The sequence below is a fragment of the Hipposideros armiger genome, unplaced genomic scaffold (assembly GCF_001890085.2).
Source record: "Hipposideros armiger isolate ML-2016 unplaced genomic scaffold, ASM189008v1 scaffold_460, whole genome shotgun sequence".
In the NCBI taxonomy this organism is placed as follows: domain Eukaryota; kingdom Metazoa; phylum Chordata; class Mammalia; order Chiroptera; family Hipposideridae; genus Hipposideros; species Hipposideros armiger.
The window spans coordinates 305,605-329,595 of NW_017731810.1; the positions used below are offsets into that span (position 1 = coordinate 305,605).

Here is a 23,991-nt window from a genome sequence, read left to right on the forward strand (position 1 = left end):
CACACCCTGGTGGCTGAGGAGAATGCCATGGACGCCGAGAAAGCCTTCGTGACCCTCACGGTTCTCAGCATCCTCAACAAGGCCCAGGCTTTCCTGCCATTTTCCATCCACTCCGTGGTCCAGGTGAGGCGGGGGGAGGGGAGGCTGGCTTCCAGGAGTCTTGCAGGGGTGTAGCAGGCTGTGCCAGGCCTCCATCCATCCCTGTCTGCGGAGGAAGGGGCGAGAGGGAGTGAGAAAGAAAAAAATGAAACAGCAGGAAATGAGGCTACGGCAGAAGGCGTCAGCAAACACCCTCAAAATACGCAGCTTCCCCAATCCAGCAATTCATTCCAGATGCAAGAGTTCATGCAAGTTCCCTTTTTATACAAAGCAATTTTATCTCATTTCCCGTTTGTTACTGTCTCTACTCACGCTGAGCGTGCCTCCTTGGGTGTGATGAAAATGAGAAAGCATTCATTGAACTGAGCCATTCCTATTTAAATGGCTGCCTCTTCCATTACCAAAGATGGGTTTGGGGTTGGGAGTAGAGGGGGCGCCCCCCGGTGGGCAAAGTTTGGGGCCGTTCTTGATAATGACCTGCTGACCCTGTTGGAAAGGCCACCATCCTCTTCCAGGGACTGGTCTGCAGAATGGCAGCCGGGTGGTACCAATTATGCTAATTAGGAGCGAGGAGGTGGGGGGGTCACCCCCACCGTCATTGTCACCACCTTTCTGTGCATTGTTTTCTGTCACCTAAGAAGCTTTGTGCTAATGCCTTGCAAATGAGCAGAGGTTGGCAGATAGAAAGCTTCCTCACCATCTTGAGGCACTCAGCACCCAAAGCAGGAGTTCTTTTTCTGCTCTTCCGGTCTGGGTGACCTGGGACTTTGGTTCCCCAGGCCCGGGTGTCCTTTGGTCGTCTGGTTGACTTCCTCTGCCTGGAAGAAGTTGACCCTCGGGCTGTGGACGCAAGTTCTTCCAGATGCTGTGAGTGCCAAGTTCAGCAGGAGGGGTGTTGGGGGGGATGAGGGGACATCAGGGCACCCCCAGCCCATTGCCCACCGAAGGGATGCCAGGGTCCCAGCTGGGGGACTGCCGGCAGTGGGATGGCCCGTGCAGACCACGCGATCGGCCATGTCACTTGGAAACACGCACCGTGATGCAGCTTTCTGCTAGTCATTCAGTGGCTACTCAGGGCACCTACTGTGTGCCAGCGTGCGCTCGTGGACAGCAGTGACCACTCCAACAGACCAGGTCCTCACCCTTATCGGAAGATCCAGGGAGATGGGCTGGCAACGTGTTCATCAAGCTAGGGAATCAAACTGGAGCGGTCACGAGCGCCATTGCCTGGCGAGACTCACTGAGCTCGAGTTAGCTGGGCTGCCCCATCCATTTCTACCCGACACCTGTGGATCTAGTGACACTGACTGAGCTGCTGTAGGGGGAGGGTGACCCGCCACGGGGTTGAGACCCTCTCCTTGTTGTAACTGAAGCATCATCAACCTGCTTACCTAGAAAACGTACGAATGGTGACTGAAAGTGTAGCCTGTGGCACTGCACTGCCCCAGCCAGAATTTTATCTCTGAGCCTCAGTGTCCCCACTCTGCAAAATGGGCATGCAAGCTTCCCAGCACTGCGGCTTAGGGCTGTTGTGAGGGATAAATGAGTTCGTTTAGGTACCACTCTGAGAGCAGGGCCCTGCACAAAATCAGCGTTCAATGCATTTTAGTGATGATTATAAATATTTCTAGAAAAAAAGAACCACGGGGGCCAGCCAGGAGCCTTTTAAATAACCCCACCTTGGTGTTTCTGAGTCTACCCAAAGCTCTGGCATATTTTCAGCTGAATCAGTATGATGTAGGCGTTCAGAACCGGGCACTCGGGCTCACATTCCCGGTCTGCCACTCCTGGCTATGTGGGCCTGGGCATTAACGCCTCCGGCTTCCCGCTGCCATGTCCCACCTCTAGAAGGATCGTCCCGAGAGCGACCAAGAGCCAACAAGGCCCTGGTTCTCAGGAACTGCTCCATAAATACCTTAGGGTCCCCACTCAAGGGCCCCAAGGACCCTAAACCAGAGACCCCTCGGTCTTCTTTGAGCCACGAATTGGACACATCTGGCCACCTGCCTTGCTCCCCTCTGTCCCTGCTCTTTTTCCAAAGGTGTATGACAATGAGATTAATACAAACACCAACAGCTAATGTGGACCAGGTGCTTAACCTGGGCCATTCCAGTGCAGTTCAAAGTGCTCTGTTCAGTGATGACCTTGTCCGCCCTTCATCACCCACTTCCTGGACGGGGCAACAGGGCAGAATCCCCACACCCCAGACTGTTAAGAAGGGACCAGCCACAGAGGAGGGTAGCCAGAGGCACAAGAGAAAAACACAGGACTACGAGTTAAATTTGAATTTCAGAGGCACAGAGAATAATTTTTGGAGCGTAAGTATATCCCATGCCATACTTGGGGATATACTTGGACTAAAAAAGTGCTCGTTTATCTGAAATTCCACTTTAACTGGGCATCCTGCCTTTTATCTGCAACCCTTTCCTAGAGACCATCCGGCCCAGTGGGTGTCAGCGGGTATCAAATTCTCATTAGACAGAAGATGCTCAGGCCTCACCCCACAGAGATTCTGATTTTGGGGGGAGAGCTTTGTATTTTAAAAAACCCTTTGCAGGTGATTCTAAATGTGCATCCAAGGTCCAAAACCACTGACGTGGCTCCTCCCTCATTACACACATAAAATATCTGAGACCCAGAGACACAGGGAGACAGACCTGCATCCCTGGTCACCTATTGTCCCCGTGAAATTAACAACACTCCCTTCACTCTCCAAAGTCCCCCATCAGATGATAAATATATCAGAAGCCCACTACCTTTTCTGTAAAAGATCAGACTGTACATATTTTGGGCTTTGCAGGCCATTTGGTCTGTGTTACAACTGCTCACCTCTGCCATTGCAACATGAAAACAGCCGTTAAAAAAAAACACACACATAAAAGAATGGGTATGGCTGCGTTCCAATAAAACTTTATAAAAATAGATGGCAGGTGGGACCTGGCCCCTGGGCCCCTGACTTATGTAACCATCCCACAGGGAGAGAATGTGACCGCTCCAGTCACACACAAGCCAGTAAGTAGCAGTGTGTTCAGTGGGAGAGATTTCCTGCCGTCTCTGGGGGGGGCAGTGCCCAGGATGGGGGTGTCTCTGGGATGAGGAGGCCAGGAGTGCCTGGTATAACTGGTCTTTTATGCCCCGCAGCTGCCAGGGAGGCTTGCATCAGTGTACAAGAAGGCACCTTCGCTTGGTCCCGGGAGAGCCCGCCCTGCCTGCACAGGTACGGAAGGGCTACCCTGGTAACCACCTTCCTATTGTCAGGGAGAAAATACAAGAGGCCCCTGCTGTTTCCTATGGGAGAGATGGCGTGGGTTTCAAGCGTGGGGCTGGAGGACGGGTGAGCCGGGGCTGGTGTTCTCAGGGGAGACTCCCAGGATCAGCCCTGAAAGAGAGAGTTCTGGGAAAGCAAGAGTTTCCATAGATGGGGAACAGGACACCTGAGCCTCCCTGTCAGGGAGGAGACACCTCCCTCGCGCCCCTCTGCTCCCCAGGCTGGTCAAGGCGACACGAGGGAGGCCTGGCCCAGAAGAGCCTCGAGGTGAACCCCGTCAGCCATGCCTGCTTCTCTCCCTCCTGTGTCAGTCCCTAGGTCATTGACACCCCCAGTCCCTAACTCTTTGGCTGGGTCTTTGTAGCAGAAAACCCCAGCCAACCCCTAAACTCCCTGTGAAGGGATCTAAAACGCCATGGGCAGTATCTGTGTCGATTGTCATTCCCTCACTTCATAGTATTGATTGAGCACTTGCTGTGTCCCGGGGCCTGTTCTAGGCACTGGGGACAGAGTGAAGAAAACAGACAAGGGCCCTGCACTCTTGGGGCTGACATTCTGATGGGGGGTGGGGGGGAGGTGGCACACAAATGAGGACTCAGGATGAGGGGACAGAATGGGATATTGATGGAAGGACATGTGTAGTGAGAGAAAGCTTGACATTTAAAAAACTGAGGTCATAATGAAGTGAAGGAAGGAGTTATGCAAATGCTCAAGAGAAGAGCTTTCTAGGCAGCGGGAACCGCATGTGCAAAGGTCCTGGGGCAGGACCTGCCTAGACCCGGGTCTCTCCACCTCAGCACTGTTGACATCTGGCGCTGAATAATGCTTTTGTCGTGGGGGCTGTCATGTGTATCGCTGGACGTTTAGCAGGCCCCCCAGTATTACCCACTAGATTATAGCAGTAATCTTCCCCCACACACACAAGTTGTGATAACCAAAAATATTTCTAGACATTGCCAAATGACACCTGGGGGTCACAATCACCCCGCTTGTGTTGAAACACAAGTCAGCATGGCTGACGAACTGAGAAGCAGGAGGCTTTTACTCTGAGTGAAGTGGGAACCGCTGGAGGGTCTCCAGTAGGGGAGCGTCATGGTCTGACTCCGGTTTTAACAGGCCTCTGGGTGGAGGATGGACTGTGGAACATGACAGGGGCAGGGGCCAAGGGCAAAGCAAGGGGAGCAGAGAGGGGCCTATTACAATGACCTAGGCAAGAGACGATGCTGATAAACTCTCCTGCCATGATAAACTGTGTGTGTGCACGTGTGCCCCTGTGTGCATGTGTGCGCACACACGTGTGTGCACATGTGAGAGCATGTTTGTGTACATGTGCATGCATGTGTGTGCATGGATTTGTGCATACATTGTGTGTTCATGTGTGTGGTTTGCATATATATATGTACATTTGTGTGAGTGTGTGCCTCCATGCCTGTGCATGCATATATCGTGGTGTGTGTGCACACACATGCATGTGTGTGCACATGTGTGTGGTCTGTGTATATATGTGCATTTGTATGAGCATATGCATGCATGCCCATGTGTGCATATATTGTGTGTGCACCTACATGTGTGCATGTGTGTGGGTGTGCATGCATGTGTGTGTGCATATGTGTGTTCCGTGCACATGCGTGGGACGGGATGGCTGCCTGCAAAGCCAGGCAAGGATTGGGAGAGGGAAGAACCGCCCCCACATGCCCCCTTAGTGACCGCCCAGCTGAGTCACTGGGGTTTGCCAGCTCTGCACAGACTCCAGCTGGGCCTTACCCAGGGCTGTGTCTCCCATCCTGTGTTGCCAGGATCAACCTCACCGTGCCGCAGGGCTGTCTGCTGGCTGTCGTTGGTCCAGTGGGGGCAGGGAAGTCCTCCCTGCTCTCTGCTCTCCTCGGGGAGCTGTCAAAGGTGGAGGGGTCCGTGAGCATCAAGGTGAGGCCCCTGCCCCACTGCTAGTCTATCCCCCATCCTAGAGCCCTCCCGCTTCTCCCCCCCACCCCCAGCCCAGCTCCTCTCCACCTCCCACCACCACCAAGAGCCCAGGGCTCACTAGTTCCCAGAACCCGTCGCCGTCCTCCATTGCCGTCGGCGTCCTCCTCACCAAATGAGTTGTGTTTTAGGGTTCTGTGGCTTACGTGCCCCAGGAGGCCTGGGTCCAGAACACGTCGGTGGTGGAGAACGTGTGTTTCAGGCAGGAGCTGGACTCGCCGTGGCTGGACAGAGTCCTGGAGGCCTGTGCCCTGTGGCCAGACGTGCGCTGCTTTCCTGCAGGAATCCGCACCCAAATTGGGGAACAGGTGAGGGTCTCGGGCCACAGTGCTCGGGAGGCACTGCAGCTGGGGCCATTTGCTTCCCTGAGCTGTAGGGAGACAGAGAGGGCAGGGAAGTGAAGGAGAAAAAGGGCCCTGCTTAGGGCCAAACACATGGTAGGTGCTCAATAAATAGTTATTCATGAGTGAATGATTAAAATAGAGCCGGGGAGAGGCAGAGAGACCTGGCAGCGACTGGTGGTGGTGGACTCTCCAACTGGGAGTGAGGAGACCTGGGCATCTGTGCTGCCCTGCTTTTTTGGGGTGACATTGGTTAAATTGCTTCCCCTCTCTGGAGCTCACTGATGGGTCTGGGCAGAGATATCCAATAAACAGGATCTATGCATCTGTAGCTATGGATTGGGTGGGACGGACAGGTCAAATCCAGCCCACCATGTGTTTTTGTAGATAAAGTTTTATTGGGACACAGCCACGCCCATTTATTTACCCGTGGGCCATGGTGACTTTTGCACAGAAAGGGCAGAGATGAGCAGTTGTGACAGAGACCGGGCCCCCTCAGCAAAGCTTAAAACCGTTACTATCAGGCTCTTTACGGAAAAAGAGTGTTGACCCCTCGATTAGGGAATTGAGAGTGGAAATGTAGGAGTTGAAATTAAGGAAATGAGTGAGGTTTCCTGGAAAGAAGGGGACAGGGCCCCGGGGAGGGCCTGGGGCAGCCCCTGCATGAAAGGGGAGTCCAGGGAGAAGGACAAGGCATCGTGGAAGCCAAGCGAAGGGGGTTTCAGAAGCAAGGGGGTGCCCGCTGCCCTCTAGGCCTGTCCAGCTGTGTCACACCCTAAACGAAACGTGTGCTTTCACATAACCTCTGACCCCTGCAGCACCCCCATCCCAGGTGACGGAAGCTGCATCCCTCAGGTGCTCAGGCGCCAAACCTTGGTGTCGCCCTCGATCCCTCTATTTTGCCTACACCCACATCTAATCCATCAGTAAATCCCGGTGGGTCCACCTTCGAGGCAGACCAAGAACATTCTGTTCCCGTCCATCAACTCCCCACCATCCCCCCACATTGCTGCAGCAGCCCCTCCTCAACCCTGACAAGCTAATCCCAGCGCAGCAGCTAAAGGGAGTCTGTCCAAACGTAAGTCAGATCATAATCTTCCTCTGCTTGGAATCCTCAAGGGTGTCCCCATTCCCTCAGAATCAAAGCCAAGTCCCGACCATCACTGACAAGGCCGCCTGCGACCTGGCCCCTCGTTATCCCTCTGACTCTATCTCCCACGATGCTCCGCTCCAGCCACCTGGCCCTCTGTGGTTCCTTGAACACCCAAAGCACACTCTCGCCTTAGGGCCTTTGCACCTGCTGTTCTCACTTTCTCAGGAGTCCACGTGGCCCATCCCTCACTTGCATCAGGTCTCGACTCAAATGTCCCCTTGATGGCGAGGCCTTTTCCCTGACCGCCTGACCCAGCACAGCAACCCTGCTCATGCAGTCCACCCCACACCCCCCTGGAATTGGTAACAGGGAAATGACTGGAGTCCTTGAGGAAGGCGGTGTCAGTGCAGAAGCGGGAACGGAAGCCAGACTCAAGTCGAGGGAGTGGGAGAGAAAAAGCCGCGGAGGGTGCGGATAGCTCCCCCAGGAAGCTTGGCTGGAAGGGAAGAGGCGAGGCTCGGAGGAGCCTGGCAGTGAGGATGTTGGCTTGAGAGCGAGTGTTTAAAGCTGGAGGTGGCCCCAGAGGACAGGCTCAGTGAACCGCGTCCACCTCCCTCGTGAGCAGACGTGTCCCCGTCACAGTGGCTTCCCCCAGCAGTGTAGGCCCAGGGCCCTGTCTCTCTCTTGTGGCCACAGGGCATGAACCTCTCCGGGGGCCAGAAGCAGCGGCTGAGCCTGGCCCGGGCCGTGTACAGTAAGGCTGCTGTGTACCTGCTGGACGACCCCCTGGCGGCGCTGGATGCCCATGTCGGCCAGCACGTCTTCAACCATGTCATCGGACCCGGAGGGTTGCTCCAGGGAACGGTAGGTTCGGAAAATGGGTCATCAGAGGGCACAGGGCAAAGACAGAGAGGGTCCTAACGCAAGTGTGTCTCACCGCTCCCCTCCCCAAGTCCAGTTTTCCTCTTGGTAACGGTCAGCTTTCGCTGCGTCAATGCTACATAACAAACAACCCCCACAATCTCGGTGGCCTCCAAAAGCAGTGCAGTTCGTGCTTATGGGTCTGCGGTTAAACTGCTACAGATCTGCCCCCTCCCAGGTCATCGGCCAGATTCGGGCGAACTCTGTGTGTTCTTGAGACGCAGGTTGAAGGAGCCCCTCTGTATCTCTATGGGGTCGTGCTGTTTTCAAGAAAGAGGGCCAGAGGGTCTCAAAGGGCACTCTTTCCACCCTAAGCCCCAGGCACTTCCTGCCCCCGCCCCCACCTCAGCTCTGGAAGGCTGGTCAAGTTCATGAGCGTTAACTTTACCCCTTCCTTGCCCAGACACGGATCCTGGTGACGCATGCGCTCCACGTCCTGCCCCAGGCTGACTGCATCGTGGTGCTGGAAGATGGGGCCATTGCAGAGATGGGTTCCTACCAGGAGCTTCTTCACAGGAAGGGGGCGCTGGTGGGCCTTCTGGATCGAACCAGACAGCCAGGGGGCAGAGGAGAAGGAGGTACCGGCTGGCTGCGCTTTGCTGGTTTTCTGTGCCTGGCTCCTGCCAAGGGTCCCACTTAGCATGAATGGACCGCTCTGGCCGTACCCTGCCTCCAGGCCCAGGCCCGAGGCAGACAGCTCTCCCCAGAGGCCACCCATCCCCCTAGTAAGAGCCAACGGCACCGTTCTTGAGCCAGGGGCTGTGCTAAGTGCTTCTATAAATATGCAATATTTCATTTAATTTTCACAACACCCTTTAGAAGCACATACAAGCATTGCCGCCATTTCACAGATGAGCAAACGGGGGCAGAGAGAGTTGAATAATTTGTCTGAAGACATAAGATTGGAACTTAGGTGGGTTCAACTCTGGAGTCTATGCTTATAGATGCTGCAGAGACTAAGCAAGGTCATTTGATGCGTAGAGGCCAGAAGGCCCAGGCCATGCTAGCTAGGGCTTCTAATGATCCAGAGGACACAATGCCTGCTGGGAAAACGATGGCGTTCTCGAAGTGAAGTCACCCACCCAAGCACACCCACAGTGGGTGAGAAAGCATATCCGTGGCTCCTCACCTCCATTAACGCATCACTATGTCCCCGTGAAGTCAGTACTGTAATTACCTCCATTTTACAGATGAGGAGACTGAGGCCCAGAATCAGGAACTGGCCCGAGGTTACCTGGCTTATAAGTGGTGGCGCTGGGATTTGAATCCAAGCAACCTGACCCCAAGAGCTTGCAGTATTTCATCACTAGGCTGTAGACTGCCCCTCACAGACGAAGCAGGGACTCACAGCCAGGCGTCCCCCAACGCCCGGCTCTGCCTTACCTGAAAACATCTGTTGAGCACTGGCCCACCTAAGTGACGATTCACAGTGTCATCATCGTGGAGCTTGGAGATAGTACCTGCCTGGCCTAGGGGGACGGTCGGGGGCCAGGGGTCCTTCCTGGGGAAGATGACACCTGAAGGTTATTTGGAAAAAAACATTCCAGCCACAGGGAACTGCTTGGAGAGGGTGTCGGGGGGACCTGGAGCATTTGCTTTTGTACATATTTACTGATGTTTTCCAACCCCGAGTTCGTAGTAGGTGCTTGATTATAGTTCCTGAGTGAATAGATGAAGGCGTGAGTGACTGAATGGATAATGTTCCTGGAAGCACCCAGGGAGGATTGTAAAAGGTTGCGGGAGCCAGACCAGAGGAAATGGGTGCTCAGTCAAGTTAAGGGCAGACAGCCAGTGGGTGTAGTCAACACCTGCACCCCGAGGTCCTGACCCCCAGCATGTGACAACACTCCTTTGACCTTGTAGAAACAGAGCCTGCGACCGGCGCTGAGAACCTCAGAGGCTCCTCTGGAGGAGGGAGGCCCGTGGGCGGACCAGAGAGGTGAGTCCGCTGTGGTCCTGGGTGCAGGGAGGGCACAGAGCAAAGCTGAAGGGGGGCTGCTGTGTCCCTGCAGCTCAGGCAGGTGGGGGGCAGCCCAAGTTATTCCGGATTGAACACCTGCAGAGTACCCACCATGGTGCTCAGCGGCCAGATAGTTCACCAAAAACTGTTTGACAATCAACTGGCCAAAATGATTAAATCCCCAAGTGTCCAGTTCACAGAATGACCAATTTGCCCTCAAGTGTAGATATTTAGATGACAGATTGATTGATAGATGATAGATTGTCAGAGTATAGATGGATAAATAGAGGTAGGTTGATGTAAATAGATGATGATATAGGTAGACAGATGATAGATCTAGATAGGTAGATAGACGATAGATAGATGATAGATAGGTAGATAGATATAGACAGACATAAATTATCCCCATTTTATAGTTGAGGAAACAGGCACAGAGAGGTTAAGTCAGCTGCCCATGGTGTCGCTTAGCAGATGTCAATTCACACTTAAGGTTAAGTCAGCTCACTCATCCACAGATGAAAGGAACACACAAGAAGTCTTCAAAACTGACATTCTGCTAACGTGGACTGACAAAATCTGAGGGTAAACAGCAGGGACAAAACTATCGCAGCAAAGCTTTGGCCAGAATGAAAACTCTGAAAAACCAAGCTCTAGAGTTGGGCCAAGACGTTCCTTCAGTGAAATGGCATTGGGACAACTGTCTCACTCGACTCTGGGGTCATGGATGTCACTTAGCCAGGCACCACAGAGGGAGGACATAGCAGGGCACCTAGTTGGTGCTCAGTGTGTTGAATGAATGAATGAATGAATAAAGTGGAGAGCATACACCAGAGCTCAGTGACTACCAGTGGCCATGAAGGCTGGGCGCACCCCCGCCACTGAGAGAGACACTAATTCTCCTCGTTTCCTCTAAGTAACAGGTCCATAAAGTTGGTCCCTGAGAAGGAGAGTGCTACTTTAGAGGCCTGGACAGGGGCTCCCCTAGATGACCCTGAGGGGACAGGACGGCCAGCTGGAGAGGACAGCGTGCGGTATGGCAGGGTAACCACCAGCTGCTCCCTTCTGTCCATATCCACTGCTACTGCTGCCCCCAGGGGCTCAAGACCTCTCACCTGATATGGCACTGGGGGTGGGGCTCATCTTTAGGGAACACCTACTATGTGCTAAACACTTTCTATTTTTATTTTATTTATTTGTTTTTATATTTTATTTTTTAATTTTTATTTTATTTATTTATTTTATTTTATAATTTTATTTTATAATTTTATTTTATTTTAGCTGAGCCATCCTGCCACCTGTTGGCCACTCAGCGGCTGCTCAGCTCAGGCCGGGAATTGAACCAGTGATCCTGTGACTGCGAGCTCACACTCTTGAGCGAGCTCTTAACCAACTGAGCCACTCGGCTAGCCCAACTTTCTATTTCTTAATGCTCACAACCACCCTAAATTAGGTGGTGATAGCTCTCATTTTATTTTATTTTTTTTTATTTATTTTTTTAAAAGATTTTTATTGGAGAATTGGGGGATGGGAACAGCGCTGGAGAATTGGGGGAAGGGGAACAGACAAGTTGCTGTCGTTTTTGTTCTTCAGTCTAGTTGTGGAGGACGTTGCTTCACTGGCCCAAGTTGGCACCATCATTGTGCTCTTCCCGGGTGAGGCAGATCAGTCGCCGGCTTCTGGACGGCCACTCACTGCGGCTGCTGGCCGCTCACGCTGGCTGCTGGCTACACACGGTAGCCCTTGGCAACCCACTGCAGCAGGGGCTGCAGCCTACGCCATTGTCGGCAACTCTCGGCAGCCCAGCTCCAGGTTGAGCTGTTGTTCAGCATCTTAGCTGTGGAGGGCAGTTTCACCGGCCTTCATATGTGGGATCCGAACCGGGGCCCTCTGGCGTCCCAAGCCAGCTCTTATCCATCGCGCTGCTTGGCCGGCCCAGATGCTCCCATTTTAGAAATGAAGAAACGGGTTCTAAAGAGATGAGAGACTTGTCTGTGTTCTCATAGCTACCAAGTGACCAACCTGGGACTCAAATCTAGGTCAGCCCTAATCTGAAACTCGTATGATTTCTCCTTTGCTGGTTTCTCCTTCCATCCACCTACCCATCTACCTACCTACCTACTCATCCATCCATCCACCTTTCCACCCCTTCACCCACCCACCCCATCTGGCCTACTCACTCATCCATTCACCTACCCATCTACTCACTCATCTATTCATCTCATCCATCCATCCATCCATCCATCCATCCACTCATTTATCCACCTACCCACCTACAGACCCACTCATTTATTCATCCATCCACCCAGCTAGCCATTCACTTACCATTCACCTAACCACCCATCATCCCACCCACTCAGAAAACATTTACAGAGCCCCCACTATGCGCCAGACGAAATTTCTGCCCTGGTGGAGACGGCAATGCTGGTGGGAGGAGACAGCCAGCAAACAATTAGGCTACCAAGTCAGCTAATCTCAGATAATGATGAAGGCTAGTAAGAAAATAAAGAAGGGCCATGAGATGGGGACCAACCGAGGGTCAGGGGCCTGCTTGGCTAGGATGCTCGGAGGAGTGACATTGGAGCTGCGCCCTGAGGGATGCAGAGGAACCAGCAGGTGCAAAGGCCCTGGGGCAGGAAGAAGCTTTGGGTGCCCGAGAAAAGAAAGGGATTCCATGAGACCGGCAGACCATGAATCGGGGGGGGGTGGACAGAAAGTTTGGAATTCCTGAGAGCAGGAGGAAGCCACGGGCAGGGCAGCAACAGCAAGACGGGGTCAGGTGGATCTTTTCAAAAGTTCACTCCGGCTGTGGCTGTGTGAACTTCAGATGTGTAGGAGGTGGACCTTAAGCAGGCAGCGTAACCTCTGTGCCTCAGCTTCCTTATCTCAGATGAGGATAGAGACACACGCGTGTCCCATAGTAGGTGTTCACTAAATCATTCCAGAGCCAGAAAGCACCACAGCCTGTCAGCGTTAACGCGCCCACTGGCCCTCTGGGGTGGGGGGGGTCCATAGAGGAAGGGGGTCCTAAGGCTAGGTGGGACGGTGCTCCAGGTGGGAGGGACTGAGAGAGGACCTGTGCGATGGTTCCGTCTGCCCCGTGGGCGTGTTTTGGGAGCCTCACCTGGCCTTTCCTCTTTCCCCCTATCTCCCTTACATGTTCTACAGGTGAAGGCCAGCATGTACCTGACCTACACACGGGCTGTGGGCACCCCACTCTGCGTCTACACACTTTTCCTCTTCTTCTGCCAACAAGTGGCCTCCTTCTGCCGCGGCTACTGGCTGAGCCTGTGGGCGGACGACCCCACCGTGCACGGGCGGCAGACACAGGCGGCCCTGCGAGGCTGGGTCTTCGGGCTCCTGGGGTGCCTCCAAGGTACCTACCCCCTTCCTGGCCTTCCTTACCCTCCATCCTCTCAGCCCCACCCGAGGTGCTCAGGGCTCCCTGGCCCGCCCGCCCATCCCTGGCTGAGCCTACTCGCCCTGAACATCTGTGCAAACGTCCTGGGTCCAAGCACAGACCTGTGTCTTTAAGATGGGGCTGGGAGGAGAAGGGACATGGCACATCCCTCCTTCTCTGGCATCTTTAGGGCCTTTACCAGACTCAATGGCACATGCAGAATCTCGGTCCCCAGATGTTACGGCAGCTGAGACTTAGGCAGGCACAGATACGGCAGTTCAGCTGGACACCGCCTCTCCCCACAACTCCAAGATCTGACTGCTGGTGACTTTTAGCACCCCTACCCCAAGCTCCAGATGAGCCTCTGATGCATTTTTGAAGCCCTGTTGTTGCGCAAACACGTTAAGGATTATTCTGTCTTCTTGGAGAATTGACCCATTTATCATTATGTAATGCCCTTCTTTATCCCTGATAACTTTCCGTATTCTGAAGGCTGCTCCATGTGAAATTAAGAAAGCTACTAACTGTATACAGCTATAATATACTAACTATATAACTATACATCTCAAACTAGTTTAAGCACTAAGAGAATGAATGTATTGGCTTATGGGACCAGAATCGATAGATGACTAGCTTCAGGCATGGCTGGATCCAGGGGTTCACATGCGGCTGTCAGAATGGCTTCCCTTTCTTCCTCTGCGATAGCTTCCTCTCCCGGCAGGCTTCTCCTCCTAGTGGTACGATGGTATCCCACAGCTCCAGCTTGGCCACTCAGAAAGCAAGCACCTCTTTCTCAAAAGTCCTAGCGAAGTCCCAGGTCTCACTCTCACTGGTCTGACTTGGGTCACATGTTCATCCCTGAACCAACTGCGGTGGTCGGGTTGGTCAGGGATGAAATTTGCCCCACCCCAGAAGCAGACTGAAGTTAGCGCCATTCTCAGCACATAGATGGGTTGAGAGGAAGGGGGTATATTAGTTTCCTAGGGATGCCATAAAACAGATGACCCCAACCTCGGTAGCTTAGAACGACAGAAATATATTTGCCCACAGTTCTGAAGCCAGAAGTCCAAAATCAAGGTCTCAGCAGGACTGGTTCCTCTCGGAGCCTCTGAAGGAGACACTGCCCCAGGCCCTTCTCCCAGCTCCCGGCTGCCAGCAACCCCCGACAGTCCTTGACTTGTGGTGCATCACTCCAGTCTCTGCCTCCGTCTTCACACAGCCTTCTTCTCTGGGCTTTGTGTGTCTCCTCCTCTTCTTCAAAGGACACTAGTCATTGGACATAGAACCCACTCTAAGTCCAGGGATATTTTATCTCGAGATCTTTCACCAATGACTCCTGCAAAGATCCAATTTCCAAATGAGGGCACATTCTGAGGGTCCTGGTGGACATGAATTGGGGGAGGGGGATACTCCTCTAACCACTACAGGGTGATTCCATCAAAGGGATAATCCCAGGGGCCACATCATGAGATGGACACACGGGGGGGGGGGGGCCCAGCCCACATGCCCGTCTGACCCTCTTTCTCTCCCCAGCCATCGGGCTACTTGCCTCCATGGCCACCGTGCTCCTGGGGGGCATCCGGGCATCCAGCCTGCTCTTCCAGAGGCTCCTGTGGGACGTGGTGCGGTCTCCTATCGGCTTCTTCGAGCGGACGCCCGTGGGGAACCTGCTGAACCGCTTCTCCAAGGAGACAGACATAGTGGATGTGGACATCCCAGACAAACTCCGGTCCTTGCTCATTTATGCCTTTGGTCTCCTGGAGGTCAGCCTGGTGGTGCCAGTGGCCACCCCGCTGGCTGTCGTGGTCATCCTGCCGATGCTGATCCTCTACACTGCGTTTCAGGTAGGGAGGGGTTGGGCAGGCTCCTGGGGCCCGCTGGGGTCACCTCAGCCAGTCCCCATCTCTGGGCACGAGTCAGTGTTAAGAGGTTCTGTCCAGCTGGGCATCTGGGAACCACCCCTAGAAGCATCCCCAGATACGGAGACACCACAGCCTGTTTCTAAACCTTGTACTCATCTGTGTCTCCCAAATGTCCACATCGATGTTCTTAATATCGAACGTTTTGTCCTGTAGCTTGGAATCAGCTGCTGCTTCTCCAGTTACCTGAAAACCAGGAAGGCATTGCAAGGTCTCGAAGATGGTTGTGGTTAGGCTAGACTCTTTCAGCTGCCAAGGCCAGAGGCTCAGCTTGTTAGCGTAAACAGGAGAACAGAGTTTAATGGCTTATGTTTCTCGGGTACAGTGGCCAGCTGTCACCAGGACATAGTCACTCTCTTCGTATCTTTGCTTAGTGCTTCTCAAAGTGCGGTCCTGGACCTGTCGCATCAGAATCGCCTGAGAGCTGGTAGAAATGAACATTCTCAGGCCCCACCCGTGATCTACTGACTCAGACACTATGCAAGTGGGGCCCAGAGAGCTGGGTTTTAACAAACCCTGCAGGTAATGCTGGTGCACGCTGATGTTTGAGAACCACTGGCATAGCTCTGCTTGGCCGAATTTTGCACACACACTCTTTCCAGGGGGAAGGTCTGATGACCCCTGGCAACCCTATACTCACAGCATCCCACCTTAGCAACCCCAACAAACCTTTCCCCCAGCTCAGCATTCATATAACAACCCCAGGAAAGATTCTGATTGACCCTTTTAGGGCTGGCCGAGTGGCTCAGTTGGTTAAGAGCTCGCTCAAGAGTTTGAGCTCTGAGCAACAGCGGTTCGAGTCCAGCCCGAGCTGAGCAGCCGCTGAGCTGCCAATAGGTAGCAGGATGGCTCAGCTAAAGAAAAAAAGAAAAAAAAAAAAAAAAAAAAAGAGAAAAAAAAAAAAGAGAGACCCTTTATGGGGCATGTGTTCATCCCTGAGCCAATCACTAGGACCAAAAGCATAGTTTACTCTGACTGGCTAGGTTGCATCATGTGACCACCTCTCCACTCAGGTTCGACAATTGACAGCTCCCTCTAGGAAATTTAAGTAGAGTAGAAAAAGCCATAGTAGTCAGACAGAATCCATGGTCACCACTGTCCTCCACAAGGACCCCAGGCCTTCCCTACAACCTCTTGACTTGGGGAAGAGACAGCTTCTCCATCGAGAGCTTGGGAGTCAGGCAGAGGTGGGTCTAAATCCTGGCTCAGCCACTTAGTTGCTGTGGAAACTTGGACCAGCTGCTTAATCCTCTGAGCCTCATGTGTCCCACCTGTAAACGGAGCGTCCCTAATGCCCACCCCCATAGTTACCGAATACTGTTTGTAAAGAGCCTGGCACGCAGCCTGAGTGCTGAGCAAACGCACGTTCCTCCCTGCCTGCCAGCCGCACACAACTTGCAACCTCAAACTGAATACCAACACACCTGAGCTGTACATCATGATGTTCCCGGCACCTGGTATGCAACCCTCGACTTCAGGAAATGAATTCGACTTGGCTGACTGCCTTCCTTGCCTTTCCCGGTTTTATTCCCACGGTGACCGGCCCAACGTGAAGCACTGGGCCTGAGAGCTGGGAAGGAATTCACACCAGAGGCGTGATTTCTCAGTTCTGGTCATACATGAGAATCACCGGGAAGGCGCTTTATAAATACCAAGGCCAAGGTGACACCACTAGAGATTCTGATGCAGTCGTTCTGGGGTGGGGCCTTGGAGGTGTTTGAAGCGTCCCAGGTGATTTTAAAAAGAACCATGGCACTCTGATTTTGCAAGGAAATTGGAGCCCAGAGGAGAAGCAACCGGCCCAAGGTCACACAGCAGGCTGGTAACAGAGCCTGGCCTGGGACCCTGTACCAGGGGCTCCCTTGTGCTTCTCAAACCATCTCTGTGTCTGTGACTTCTCCCCTCCCACCTGTCCCGTTTCAGAGCCTGTATGTGGCCACTTTGTGCCAGCTCAGACGCCTGGAGTCGGCGAGGCACGCCTTCGTGTGTTCCCACGTCGCCGAGACATTCCAGGGCGGCGCCGTGGTCAGGGCCTTCCAGGCCCAGGGCTCCTTCGTGGCTCAGAATGACGCCCACGTGGACGAAAGCCAGAGAGTCAGTTTCCCACGGCTGGTGGCTGACAGGTAGGGTGGGGCAGAGAAGACTCTAATTCGTCTGTGTCCCCAGTGTCATACTCTGTGGCCAGAGAGGTCAAGTGGCCTGCCCAAGGTCACACAGTGAGCGGGGGATAAAGCTGAGGCTAGATCTCATGGGCCTCCTTGGCTCACACTGTGAGCAGATGGAACCTGCCCTGGGCGGGGGTTGGGGGGGTGTCCGCTCCCCAACAGCAGGTGGGCAGGAGGGATGTCAGCAAAAGGGAAGAAGCCTCTTTTGCCAGGACACTGGACGAGCCTCTGTTGACTTGGTGACACAGCAGCTACATAAGGTATCCTCAGCCTCTTTTCAGGACTAAGCAAGAATAAGAACATAAGCTTTGAGCGTAGACAGACGTGGGTTCAAAACCCAGCTCTGCAGCTTACGAGCTGGGTGATCCTGGGCAAGTTACATGCCCCCTCTGAGCCTCATGTATCAGACTGGGATTGGGCCCACGGAGTGGCTGTGAGGATTCAATGAATACACCCATAGCTAATATTTGTAACATGCTTACTATGTGCCCGGCACAGTTCTGCGCACTCTACATGCATTCATTCATTTAATCCTATTAACAACCCATGAGGCAGAGACTGTTTTGTAAACGGTGAATCTTAGGCACAGAGAGATTTCCAAACTTGGCCCAGGGCCACACAGCGAATATGTGGTAGAGTCAGGGTTTGGATCCAGGAAGTCTGGGGCCAGTGTATGGAGAGGGCGAAGCACACAGTAGGTACTCAATAAATGTGAATTCCTTCCTCCATTTGGTCCAGGTCTCCTGTCAGCTGGGCCTATCAGGCCCTATAGTTTTGGGCAGAGTCTCAACTCCATATGCCTCTGGGTGACCTGCCCTGCCCTTTCCTGGCGTACTAGCCTGGAGAGGAGGGACCTTACAAACGTTTAGAAAACACCTACTATGCGCAAGGTTCAATGATTTCCGTGCTATATATGGCATATCTCATTTAAACCTCTCCACTGTAATGAGTCAGATGTTACTTCATTCCACAGATGGGTAAACTGGGGTTCAAAGGAGTGAAGGGACGCCCCCAGGTTAGCCGTCTAGGAAGGGGGAGACCCTAGGTGGGTCTCAGTTTATTCAGTTTGTTGGCTCACTGAGGAGCATGACATGTTGGAAAGGGCACGTGCATGTTGATATGGGTTAGGCAGATGTGGGTCAGGCTTCAAATCCTGGTGTTTGCCATGTATCTGGACGTTAAGTAAGCACTTAACCCTTCTGAGCATCAGCGTCCTCAGGGCCTGAGCTGAACACAGGTGAGACAGGACACCATCAACTTCCCCGGCCCACTGAGCGTGGGTGGGAACTGGGGTGTGGAGGAGACCATGGCCCCGTGGGGCACTCGAGCTGGCACCATGACCAGTCCTTGCGCCCAGAGGAGCAGATCCCACAGAAAGAGCCCTGACTGACCCTGCTGTTACCTGCCTCCCCTCACAGGTGGCTCGCTGCCAACCTGGAGCTCCTGGGGAACGGGCTGGTGTTCGCGGCTGCCATGTGCGCTGTGCTGAGCAAGGCCCATCTCAGCGCCGGCCTCGTGGGCTTCTCTGTGTCCGCCGCCCTTCAGGTACTCCCCGCACCCCAACCTGGGCTCCGGGGCACGGGCAGAACCGAGACAGACAGGCCCCCCTGCCAACAGAACCTTCAAGGACCCGAGTCCAAACTACCAACCAGTGAGGAAAATACGGCTCTTCCAAGGGCTTAGCTGAGGTGGCCTTGCTGGACCCCGAGCAAGTCTTACCTCTTTGAGCCTCAGGGTGCTCATCCGAGAAATAGGGCAGAATCCCTCCACTTCACCAGTTGAGATAATGTAGAGTTCATGTCCAGTGCATCGTCAACTTTTTGTTAATTATTAACGATACTTAATGCCAGGTCATGACATCTGTGAAGGAAAAAAATATATACATATTGGGTGGGTGGTCGCAAAAGTCATGACCTATTTTTCCTATGTCTTTCGTTGCAAAAATGCGTCATGACTTTTCCGACAACCCAATATCTATGTAAGTAGCATTCATTCTGAATGAGAGATTGTTTTAAGAGCTTTATAAATGTTAACTCATGTAATCCTGCCCCCAACCCTATCAAGGGTACTATTAGTATCCCCATTTCATAGTTGAGGCAAGTAAACTTAAGGAGGAGGCAAGGTAAGAGGTTGGCGCATGATGGCAGGGTGGGTGCTACTCTACTGCGTGGCCGGGAAGGTCTCTCTAAGGAGGGGGCTTGGGAGCTGTGGTATGAAGGCAGGGAGGGAGGGAGGGAACGGAAGGGGGGAGCAAAGGCCTTGGGATGGGGGGAGGGGCGTGCCTGGCGTGTTAGAGGAACAGCAAATGGGCAGTTTGGCTGGAGAGCGTGGGCTCGGGAGAGATTGGAGGGGCAAGAGGCTGGGGGAGAAGGGAGGGCCCGAGCAGGCAGGGTCTGTGGGCCCTGGGTGGAGCTGGGCACGGTCCCAAATGTGATGGGAAATCAGGGGAGGGAAGTCTGTCAGAACGGAAGTCGGCTGGTCTGGGTCCTGCTGGGCGTCCTTGAGAGGACCATGCACCCTCTCTGGTCCTGTCTCCTCACGTGTATCAAGACGGGTTGGACAAGCTGATTGTCGAGGGCTCCTTTCTGCTCTGCCTGCTCAGATTTTTACTGAAGGGAGAGAGGGGTCCTGGTGGCTGCAGCCAAATCCAGGCCCCTCGTCTGCCTCCCAGGCCCTGACTCAGCGAGGCTGGTGCCAGTCTGTAGGGTGGCCTTGCTGAAGCCAGCCTGAACTGTCCTCTCACTCCAGGTGACCCAGACGCTGCAGTGGGCTGTCCGCAGCTGGACCGACCTGGAGAGCAGCATTGTGTCGGTGGAGCGGATGAAGGATTATGCTCGGACTCCCAAGGAGGTGATGGGTGGGAGATGGGGGCGGAGGGCGTGCCCCATCCCAGACTTACAGCCGAGAGCGGTGGACCTGGGTCAGTGTCTGTCACGGGCTTTGGCGCCCCCACCACTGTAGGCAGGAGTCCCAGCCAGGGCTGCAGTGATGGTTAGAACGTGGGATCTGGAGACAGGTGGAGGACTGGTTCCTTTGCTTCCTCGCTTGGCAAGGCAGGTTTCTTCTGAGTGATAGCGGACTGGAGAAACAGCAATGCCACAGCCACGTAACAGCCACATGACAGTGACATTACAGTCACGCAAGCGCAACACAGCCACACACAGTGCTGGGTGTACTGGGAGGGTCCAGTGACAGCCCCCAATAAAGGACTTAGGACGGCGTCTGGCACACTGTGAACGGCGCGAGCCCACTGCTCTTATTAGCCCCGGTTCACAGATGGGGAAACCGAGTGTCAAGGGGGTAGAGTGACCTGTTCAAGGTCACAGGAATACCAAGGGCAGCGTTGGACTCCCTGCTGCACAGACTTGCCCTCTTCGTAGACACAAAGGAGAGTGCCTCCTGTGCCAGAGGAAGAGGGCATGTTACTTGACAGTTAGCACTGGCTAATAATAATACTAATTTAAAACGTTAAAGAGGAGCCGCTGCCACCGTTATTTTTACGAGACCAGGTATTGTTTTTAGCTTTGCTGTGGTCCATGCCCCATAACCACCCTGTCCAATAGCAGTCAATAGGCCCATTTGACAGAAGCGGAAACCGAGGCTTACAGAGGTGGGCCTTTTTGTGAGAGGCCTGGGAGAAAGGCTCCTCTGACCTAGTGTCGCCTCCTGCCCCAGGCGCCCTGGACGCTGCCCACCTGTGCAGCCCGGGCCCCCTGGCCTCAGAGGGGGCAGATCGAGTTCCGGGACTTTGGGCTGAGACACCGACCTGAGCTCCCGATGGCCGTGCGGGGCGTGTGCTTCAAGATCCACGCAGGAGAGAAGGTGAGCGCCTCTCCCATAACCTCTTCCTCCTGGAGGCTGAGCCACAGGGCAGCTGGAGAGGCCTTGGCCACGGCCAGGCTGGGTAGCACCCCAGGGACCAAGCCCTGAGCACCAGCTGCCTCACCCATGCGCCCCCTCAGGGCCCCTCAGTTGAACTTAACTTCCCGAAACCTGCTTCCACCAGGGCAAAACCCACCCACCCACCTTGGTGTCCCAGATGAGGCATCTCCCACCTTCTTTCTTTCTTTTTTCTCTGATGTTAGTTGAACACCTACTGTGTGCCAGGCAGAGTGCTGACTGCTCCACGTACATGATCCAGTTTGCATGGGCTCAGCTCCTGGCTTTGCCATGGGTGACCTTGGGCAAGTCACTTCTTGTCTTGGTCTCAGTTTTCCATGTGTACAATGGGGATGATAGTGTCATTCAGTCTCCTGCCAGAGCGTAGCCACCATTCGTGGCTCCACTGCCTCGGGGCCAGGTGGACACTTGACACTGCCCTCACTTGTGATTCGCCTGGAATCCTCCCCCTCCCCGAACTCCTGCACATCCTTCAAGACCCCACTCAAGTATCGCCTCCTGCATGAAGCTTTCTCTGATTTCCCCGTCAACCCTTATCCCAAGCAGCATGAACAGCGCCTCCATTGCTACAGGTCTGGAGCTTGATGATAAAGTATGCTTGTTCATCGCCCTATATTAAAATTAAGTTTACTCAGCTCCATTATTTCCAACACCAAAGGGTGAGCCCTTGGGAGCAAGGGGTCTTGGTGCCTAAAAAGGATGTCTGTCATACAATGGGGTGACACATTTTTCATTCAGTTATTAAACAAATAGTGTTGAATTCCCCGCCATGTGTCAGACACTGAGCATGCAACAGTAAGCAAGAGAGAGAAGGATGGGAGAAAGGATGAGGGACAGGTACAAGGATGGGCAGACGGACGGACGGATGGAGGATGGATGGATAGGTGGGTGGGGGATGGAAAGAAGGGTGATGGTTGGATGGCTGGATGGGATGTTGTGGGAGAAAGGATGAGAGATGGATAGAAGACAGGATTATGGATGGAAGGATGGTGGGTGGAAGGAAGGGTAAGGAATGGAGAGAAGGAAAGGATGAGGGACCGATGGAAGGATGGGGGATGGATAGAAGAACGGGACATGACTAGAATGACATGGGGATGGAAGGAAGGATGAGGGATGATGGAGGGGTGTGGATGGAAGGATGGAGAAAACAGGGCTATAGAAGGAAGGGCGGGGGACTAGATGGGAAGATGGGGGAGATGTGTTGGGGGGAGGGGAAGAGAGAGAATACATAGAAGGTTGGACTGATGGCTGGATATATGGAAAGGTGGACAGATGGAAGGACGGATGCTCAAAGGATGAGGATGGTTGGCTGGATGGATGGACGGACGGGTCTTGGGTGCAGGGGAAACATCCCACAGAGATGCCCAGGAACCATCTGGGCTATGGCCTACCTCCTTCTGGCCCGGCTTGGTCAGAGAAGCCTTGCCCTCCCGTCCCCTGGCAGGTGGGCATCGTCGGCAGGACGGGGGCCGGGAAGTCCTCCCTGGCCGGGGGTCTGCTGCGGCTCCTGGAGGCAGCTGAGGGCGGGGTCTGGATCGACGAGGTCCCCATCGCCCAGGTGGGGCTGCACACGCTTCGGTCTAGGATCACCATCATCCCCCAGGTGAGGCCTGGGGAGTACGGCGGACGGAGGTGGGCGCATGGTTGGGCCCAGCTCTGACCCACCGCCCCTCCTGGCCAGGACCCCATCCTGTTCCCCGGCTCTCTGAGGATGAACTTGGACATGCTCCACGAGCACACGGACGAAGCCATCTGGGCGGCCTTGGAGACGGTGCAGCTCAGAGCCCTGGTGGCCGGCCTACCCGGCCAGCTGCAGTACGAGTGCACAGACCAAGGTGATGACCTGAGGTAGGTCACCTCACCACGACCAGGACCTGGGGGGAGTCGGGGGCGAGGTGAAGGTGGCCAAGACTCCCCCCAGGGCAATCTCCCCACAAAATCTGCCTCCCCCCCAGATTCTCAACCCTGTTCTAATAATCACAGGACGAGTCTCATCCCTCATCAGCAACTCCAAACTCCAACACAATCTCTGCCTATCGAGTTTCTTGTTCCCAAGTTTCGTTCCTAAACGTATTTGGTCTCAAAATCCAACCTCTATTGACACGAGGCTACGTAGAGTCTTTATGTAGCCCACTTGGCATTTATTTTGCTACAGAAATGCTGTGTGTGATATTGGGCGCTGACCCCACGCTCACTGGGGGCGTTGCATGCCTTTCCAAAAACGTTTTAAAGTTGTAGCAAACGCGTATAACACAAAATTCACCATCAAAACCATTTTTTACGTGTACACTTAGTAGTATTGCATCTATTCACACCATTGTGTAACCAAGCTCCATAACTTTACCATCTTGCAAAACAAAAATACTGTCCCCATTAAAACAATTCTCTATTTCCCCTCCCCGCAGCCCCTGGCAACCACCATCCTGCTTTCTGTTTCTATGAATTTGACTGCTCTAAGTACCTCATTTAAAGGGAGTACTTACTACATTATTTGTCATTTCGTGCCTCAGCATAACGTCCTCAAGGTTCCTCCTTGTTAGTGTGTGTCCCTTTTTTAAAGCTGAATAACATTCCGTTGTGTGGCTAGAACACATTTTACTGATCCATTTATCTGCTGATGGGCGCTCGGGTTGTTTCCACCTTTTGGCTGTTGTGAATAATGCTGCTGTGAACACAGGTGTACAGGTGTGTGCCTTTTAAAAACCGAGACATTCTAGATTCTAAAGCCCACCTGCCCCGGCTAAAGGGCTGTGGGTGGTGGTGATATCCACACCCGAGGGGAGACAGTGTAGCCTGACAGGCTTCAAACCCAAGCCCCCCCCCCCTTACCAGTCGTAGGGCCTGGGGCAGGTGACTTCATCTCCTGTGCCTCCGTTTCCTCATCTATAAAATGAGAACAATCTTTAGCACCTACCTCCCTGAGCGAGGACCGAGTTTCACAGGTAACG

At 53.7% G+C, this 23,991-nt stretch overlaps 1 protein-coding gene across 1 annotated transcript in view; it reads left to right on the top strand.

Annotated features, from left to right (window-relative positions):
• ABCC6 (ATP binding cassette subfamily C member 6) overlaps nucleotides 1-23,991 on the top strand; it is a 54,324-nt gene that overhangs the window by 26,464 nt on the left and 3,869 nt on the right. The window contains exons 12-28 of the mRNA XM_019666076.1: nucleotides 1-123; nucleotides 879-966; nucleotides 3,241-3,316; nucleotides 5,164-5,290; nucleotides 5,479-5,655; nucleotides 7,478-7,645; nucleotides 8,106-8,280; nucleotides 9,566-9,641; nucleotides 10,583-10,703; nucleotides 12,828-13,035; nucleotides 14,593-14,903; nucleotides 16,902-17,101; nucleotides 18,562-18,688; nucleotides 19,892-19,993; nucleotides 20,819-20,965; nucleotides 22,488-22,646; nucleotides 22,725-22,891. The exon at nucleotides 1-123 is cut by the window's left edge and continues 18 nt beyond it. Of these exons, the coding sequence (XP_019521621.1) occupies nucleotides 1-123; nucleotides 879-966; nucleotides 3,241-3,316; nucleotides 5,164-5,290; nucleotides 5,479-5,655; nucleotides 7,478-7,645; nucleotides 8,106-8,280; nucleotides 9,566-9,641; nucleotides 10,583-10,703; nucleotides 12,828-13,035; nucleotides 14,593-14,903; nucleotides 16,902-17,101; nucleotides 18,562-18,688; nucleotides 19,892-19,993; nucleotides 20,819-20,965; nucleotides 22,488-22,646; nucleotides 22,725-22,891 (2,552 nt within the window). The remainder of the gene's footprint in view (nucleotides 124-878; nucleotides 967-3,240; nucleotides 3,317-5,163; nucleotides 5,291-5,478; nucleotides 5,656-7,477; nucleotides 7,646-8,105; nucleotides 8,281-9,565; nucleotides 9,642-10,582; nucleotides 10,704-12,827; nucleotides 13,036-14,592; nucleotides 14,904-16,901; nucleotides 17,102-18,561; nucleotides 18,689-19,891; nucleotides 19,994-20,818; nucleotides 20,966-22,487; nucleotides 22,647-22,724; nucleotides 22,892-23,991) is intronic.